General features: G+C 39.0%; 1 protein-coding gene across 1 annotated transcript; it reads right to left on the reverse strand.

Moving 5' to 3' along the window:
- Positions 1-5,747: 5,747 nt before the first annotated feature.
- LOC311601863 (ADP-ribosylation factor-like protein 5A) lies at positions 5,748-6,887 on the reverse strand. The gene has a single exon (XM_084789567.1). The coding sequence runs from the start codon at positions 6,646-6,648 to the stop codon at positions 6,118-6,120; it is 531 nt and encodes a 176-aa protein (XP_084645693.1). The 5' UTR covers positions 6,649-6,887; the 3' UTR covers positions 5,748-6,117.

A 6,887-nucleotide genomic window follows, 5' to 3' on the forward strand; every position in this document is an offset into this window, starting at 1 on the left:
GAGAACTGTAAATCAAAACAAACCTGAGATTCAATCTTACACTGCTGGAATGGCTAAGATAAAAAACCCAAGTGGCATCACATTCTGGTAAGGATGAGGAGAAAGGGGAGCACTCCTCCATTGCTGGTGAGTGTGCAAACTTGTACAGTCACTTTGGAAGTCAATCTTGTACTTTTTCAGAAAATTGGGAATAATGCTACCTCCAGATCCAGTTATACAAATGTCCTAAGGGGAGTTAGATAGGTTTCTTTTTTATCTCTTGGGTTATAGATGATGACGTTTCTTTTCATTGGGAGTTGGTTATAAGTTATTATTGGTCTTATACAGAGAGAAAACAATGTTATGCCCAAGGATGTCTCTCTTTTCCTTCATCTTTCTTTTGTAGGTATGGAAATAGGGGTTAGAAAGGAAAAGGGGGATATAGAAATATGGAAGGATGATAGAACAAAAAGCAAATTATTGAATCTACTCCTCAACTTAAGGACTTAATTGATACTCACAATTGAGATAATTTTTAATTCTTTGGTATATAATTTTGTATATTGATGCAAAATAAGTTTAATTTTGATACATTGGTATAGAATTCAAATTTATGAAAGTTCTTCAGACATATTCTATATATTTCTATTCTAATATGAGATATGGTACCCATACAACTCCATTATAATACAAGGTTTCCTTCCAGGACCTAGAAGTGGTATTGTAGGCTGTTCGGGAAATTAGGCAATACAAGGTAATTGATAGTTGATCAAATCACAGTCTTGTCAATTACTAGTCTATTATTTTATCATAAGAATATGCACCCTAGGTTTAACAGATAGATATGATTCTATAAATAGGTAAGGTAAAATAGTTAGATGAGATCTTCAAAAGCCACAGAAACCTACAGAATACAGCATTTAACAATTTTTTTTTAATTATTTGAAGATTCTTTGACAAGACAGGTTAATTCCTGGCACACCTAGCCTACCTCAAAAAGATGATAAGTACCAAAGAACCTCTTTAAGGAGATGGCTTCAAATGTGGCAAACTAGTCACTTGGCAAAATGTCTTTTCTGCCACAGACAGAATTCTGTCTAAAAATATACAAGCTTGAATGCATGCAGAGTCAATGGCCAAACTCTGCCAACACAGAGTAAGCAAGTCCTCAATAGTTCTTGCCTCACAAATATGTCTGCCAGAAGGTTAAAGATGATGCCACAATGGTATATAGAGTTTTGGTGACTCTTCCTGCAGCAAAGTTTCTCTGTCTTTTTTTTTTCATTTTGGAAGCTGCTAGCCTGCACTTCTAGTTTACTCAAGTAATTAAGTTTTATTCCTTCTCAAGTCTCTTATGGGGTTGAAGACCCAATAGTTTAGTCTTATAATTATGCTTATTTGTTTATGTGTTAAGATGTTTTTAGGTCTAGATAGCTTTTTTTTAAGTTGATACAGATGGGATCTGATATATATATTGTTTTTACATTCAGAATTTTAGACTCACCAAGATAGGAAAGTTGTTTTCTTCAATTTGCAAATAAAAATAGCCAAATCACTATGAATGTAACATTTATATAATTCCTGATTGCTTCCTGCTTCTTTTGCTGTATGTAGATTATTTTTATTTATGTGCAACAATATAAATGTGTGCATAAAAATAAGTATAAATATTGCAAAAATGGGATACATAGCTAAACAGAGATTTCTCAATAGAAGAATATTGAATGGCTGAGAAACACTTAAAGAAATGTTCAATGTCCCTAGGGGTCATGAAGTGCAAATCCAAACAACGTTGTGATTCCATCTTACACTCTCAAAATGGCTAAGATCAAAAACTCAAGTGACAGCACATGGTGGCGAGGATGTGTAGAAAGGGCAACACTCCTCCATTGCTGGTGGGGTTGTCGACTTCTATAACCACTTTGCAAATCAATCAGGCAGGTTTTTTTTTTAACTGGCAATAGTTCTACCTCAACACAGAGCTATAGTACTCCTGGGTATACACCTAAAACTTGCTCAACCACAACAGAAGGAAACTTGATCAACTATGTTCATAGAAGTTTTATGTGTAATAGCCAGAAACCAGAAACAACCTAGATGTTCCTCATGCAAAGAATCAATAAAGACAATGTGGTATAATTATATGATGGCTTACTACTCATTTATTAAGAACAAGGAAGTCATGAAATTTGAAGACAAATGGATAGAGTTATAAAATATGGTCCTGAATGAGGTAACCCAGACTCAGAAAGATACAAATGGTATGTTCTCACTTATAAGCAGATATTAGCCACACAGTACAGAACAACCGTACTAGAAACCACAGACCCAAATGAGTTGAGAAGCAAGGAGACCCCGATGGAGCATATTTGACTCTCATTCAGAAGGGGAAATAAAAGAGACATTAGAAGTTGTTTGATAGGGACTTGTTTGGGAAAAGTATTGGGAAGGGAGCACATGTGGAGACCAAGCATGAGGTCAAGGGGTGAGAAGGCTGCATGAGATAAGCAAAACCTATGGAGGCATGCCTGTGACTAGCCGTATATATGCCACAGGGTAGTCTCATGAGGGAGGGATATGAGGGTACTTCAAGATGAGACTTCTAGCAGAGGGAGATATGGAGACTAAGGTGGCCACAACCTTTTGGCAAGCAGGACTTACTATGGAGGGATGAGAAAACAACCCACCCACAAAACTTTCAACTCAAAATTTACCCAGCCTACAAGGTATGTAGGGATGAAGATGGAGTAGAGATTGAGGGAATGTCCAATCTCTGACTGGTCCAACTTGAGACCCACTTCATGGGAGAGAAGCAACCCCTGACAATATTAACTGACCACTGATAGTCTCCACCCAGCAACAGCCCGAAACAGGCTGAGAACCCTGGGAAAACATTAGGCAGTGATGGGGAACTTTGTGAAAGTGATGTGGGAAGGAGAGAAAGACTGAGAGGGGACAAGAACTCCACCAGACCTACAGAGTCAAATATCTTAGGCCCCTAGGGGCTCACAGAGACTGAACTGCCAACAAAGGAGAATGCATGGACTGGACCTAGGTCCCCTACACAGATGTATCTGTTGGGCAGCATGGTCTTCATGTGGGTCAACGAGCAGTTGGAATGGGGCATCTCACTGACATGCACTCTGTTGCTCATTTTTAGATCCCTTTCCCTAGCTGGGATGCTGTGTCTCACCTCAGTGGGAGAGGGTATGTTTCATGCAGATGTGTCTTGATGTGCTGAGGTGGGTTGGTTTGGGGGGATCCTTTTCATGAGGAAAAAGAGAAAGGGAATGGGGGATGAGGATGGGAGGGTGGAACTGGGAGGAAAGAAGGAAGGGGGCTGAAATAGGCAAGTAATGTGAATAAATAAATAAGGAAGAAAAATTCAACAAAAGAAACCATAGAGAAGATGTAGGGAAAATATTATACTCATCCACTCTTGCTGATTGAGAAGTTGTATAACACTAGAAAGAAGTGTGGATGATGTTCAAGCAGCTGACATTAAATATACCACATATATGATTTATACCACTCCTTGTCATATGATAAAAGGCTTTGGATTTGTATCCCATGGACTGTTTTTCAGTCACATTCATTGTTCCTCTATTCACAATAAGCAGGACATAAAAAATACTAAATACTCTCTGTCTAATGAACAAAAGTGTTCCCCACCTACTGTGGAATACTATTCATGGAAACATGAAATTTGCAATTAATTGAAATGGAGATGGAAAGATCATAGTGAGTGGCATAAATGAGACAAACAAACAAATAATCACATTTCCTTCCTCAGCTGCAGTTTTGAGGTAAAAATACACAGATATGAATATACAACATTGAATGAACAAAGATATCTGGAAAATGTAAGAGACAACAAGGAAGGTGAAGATGAGCATAGGGAGATGAATGCAGGATAAAGATGCTCTAAAGTTGAAAACAATCATTTTTTAAGGTTTCACGTGCAGATGAGGGGGATGGTATAATACAATAAGGAAAATAATAATTAAAAAAAACAAAGTTCATACCTTATTATATTTTACCTATTTTAGTTTTACATTTTTATCTCATATTTATATTTTATATCTACCTCTATACATTACACATATGAACACATATATATGTATATTTGCATACATACATATGCATAAACAATTATATCATAAAACAAATTAAACCTTTTTGGCTGAAAAACTCCCCCCAAGAATGGTAGACTAATAGTGAGTATCAGGAAAGAGAACACTGCTTGGAAATGATTTGTTAGGTTTTGAATGTAAGTGAGAAAACAACATAAATTCACCTATTTTGAGGTTGCCTGCATCTCAGAAGTTGTGTGTGAGCCACAATAGATAAAGACACTGCACAGATAGGACACAGGACTAAGAAAGTTCTAACTGGATCTGTGATTCTAAGTATTCTTTTCTATTATTTCACCTCCCTGGTTCTAGAAAAGTCTGTGTAGGATGCCACCTAAGAGAAGCAAATACACTGACCTAGATGAAACACCTATGAACAATGACCATCAAAAGCCTAACAGGAAATCAAAAGGTACAAGATGATGCTCACATATAGATGGCAACCCACAGTTGGCTGGTAGGACATGATGACCACTGAGAGGACCAAAATCACCCCTGGAACTGGAAGGCTTGTGGTGTGCCCAGGGGTAGTGAGCTCATGGATTCTAGAAGAGAACATACTACTGAAACTTTGATAAACTGTCACCTTCCTTCCTAAGTTCCAAAGTTTTCTACCATAGAAAAATAAAAGGAGACCCACTCATTAAAATAAAAAGGATCTATTTATAGCAAATGGAAACTATCACAGGAAAGCACAATTGTCCACAGGCAGAAAGGTAAAGATGGTAGGGACAGGGACTCATGAAAACACCTGCATTTCAGCTCCTGCATCTAGGCATGAGGGAACATCTCTGAAGAGGTAGTGGAAATCTACTAAAAGATAAAATGACAGGAATTCTACTGTAAAACGTTCTATCCTATAAATCAGTGAATGAACAAGACGGAGAAAACTCCTGTATCAATGGGCATGTTAACATGGAAAATAAAATTTTCTGTAAAGTTCCACCCCTGGATAATGACCACATAAAAATAATGAGTGCTGGGAAAAGGAGGATTAACCTCACCTAGCAAAGAGCAGTCCTTCAAAGGAAAGTTCAGCTCAGAAAAGTCAGCCCTGTAACCATATATTCCAAAATAAGAAAAGGTTAATAAATAGATTCTGTGTGCCTGTGCTAGAGGGTGTGGAAGCTGGGTGGAGCAAAACAGGAGAGAAAATGATTTAAGCCAATGACAATTGAAGATATGAAAAAGCATGCAGACTGATATATAAGTGACATAGTTAATAACTGGTTTTTGAGTTGGGATTTTCTTTCTAATATAATAAGGCACTGAGACTCATACGTTTTGCATTTGGAAACATGTTACTTGACTATGATTCATTTGAATCTTTCTCAATATTAACTGTTACTTTTTCTGTGTCGATGACCATTTATTTTTATTACATGTTTTGAGGATTGCATTATATATTCACACAAATTGTTACAAATAGTTACAGCTTCATTTCCACAATGCCATAGTTCTTGAAGAGAGTGTCTGCCAAATTATTTCCATGAAAAGAGAAATGCAGAGACAAGTCGAAACAGAAGAAAATATGGAGAATAAATGTTTTTTTTTTAGGTATATACATAATACATATTCAACTGTAAGCAAAATACTTTCCATAATATTACATTTTTAAAAACTGCAAACAGTATCTGTGCTGATTTGTATTTGATTCAATGTAATAAGAAGGGAACACTCAACTTGGGGTGGGGAGGGCGAGTCACGCTGACAATAAAGCTCTGAAGTTCAAATGTCTTCCTCTCCGTCTGTGCTCGCAACAGCTATCCCATGTCCTGAGAGGAATCATCATGAGAAAATGTCCGTCACAGCTTTGGAAGGAATGAGAAAGCAAACTGGGTGGTGACATTTCATCTTTGTTTTCAAATAAGTGGTCTTAATTTTTCTTCTTATAGAAAATTCTTAAATCAGTTTATTATAAATATATCTAAACCATTTTTTGCAGCTTTCAGGTAAAGTCCAGCACTTTGTTCATACAGAGTCCATGAGAAGAGGTCAGTAGAGATCATCTGATCTTCAGCCGTGACATCATCCATTCAAGTCCTTGGCATAACCCCTCGCCAGTAAGAGCGCAGCACGCTTGGATATGCCATTGGTGGTCTTTAATAGACGTTAGCTTCAAAAACTGGGAGATTTCTGCTACTGTCATGCATTCTTTAACATCTTGTTTATTAGCAAAAATCAGCAGCCCAGCTTTCCTTAGGTCCTCATGGGCTAGCATTTTGTAGAGCTCCTCTCTAGTTACAGAAATTCTTTCTCTGTCTGTGCTGTCCACAACAACTATTACAAACTCTGTGTTAGTGTTCCAGGAAGAGCGGAGGGATTCTTGGCCGCCAATATCCCACATCAGGAAACGAGTATTATTAACCACAATCTCTTCCACATTACTTCTTATTGTAGGGGATGTATGTACAACTTCATTCATGGAAAACTGGTAAAGGATGGTAGTCTTCCCCGCATTGTCCAGCCCAACAATGATAACTTTGTGCTCCTGGTGACTGAACAGCCTCCAGATCCGGGTGAAGAGAATTCCCATCCTCGGGCAGCGGAGCCCTCCAGCCGCCCGGGCTCAGGCTGCGAGGCAGAAGGACGCACCGGGGCCTCCGCCTCTGCTCCCACGCCGGCCGCGCGCCCGCTTCCAGGGACCCGCGGGGAGGCCGCAGCCCAGGCCGCCCAGCCACGCGCGAGGCCCCGCCGCTACTGCCACGGCGCTCGCCTGGCTCGCGGACATCGCCGCCGCGTTGTCTGCTCGAGCCTCGCGGGCCACCGTCCTCC

The sequence above is a fragment of the Acomys minous genome (assembly GCF_964271855.1).
Source record: "Acomys minous genome assembly, chromosome: 7".
Taxonomy (NCBI): Eukaryota; Metazoa; Chordata; class Mammalia; order Rodentia; family Muridae; genus Acomys; species Acomys minous.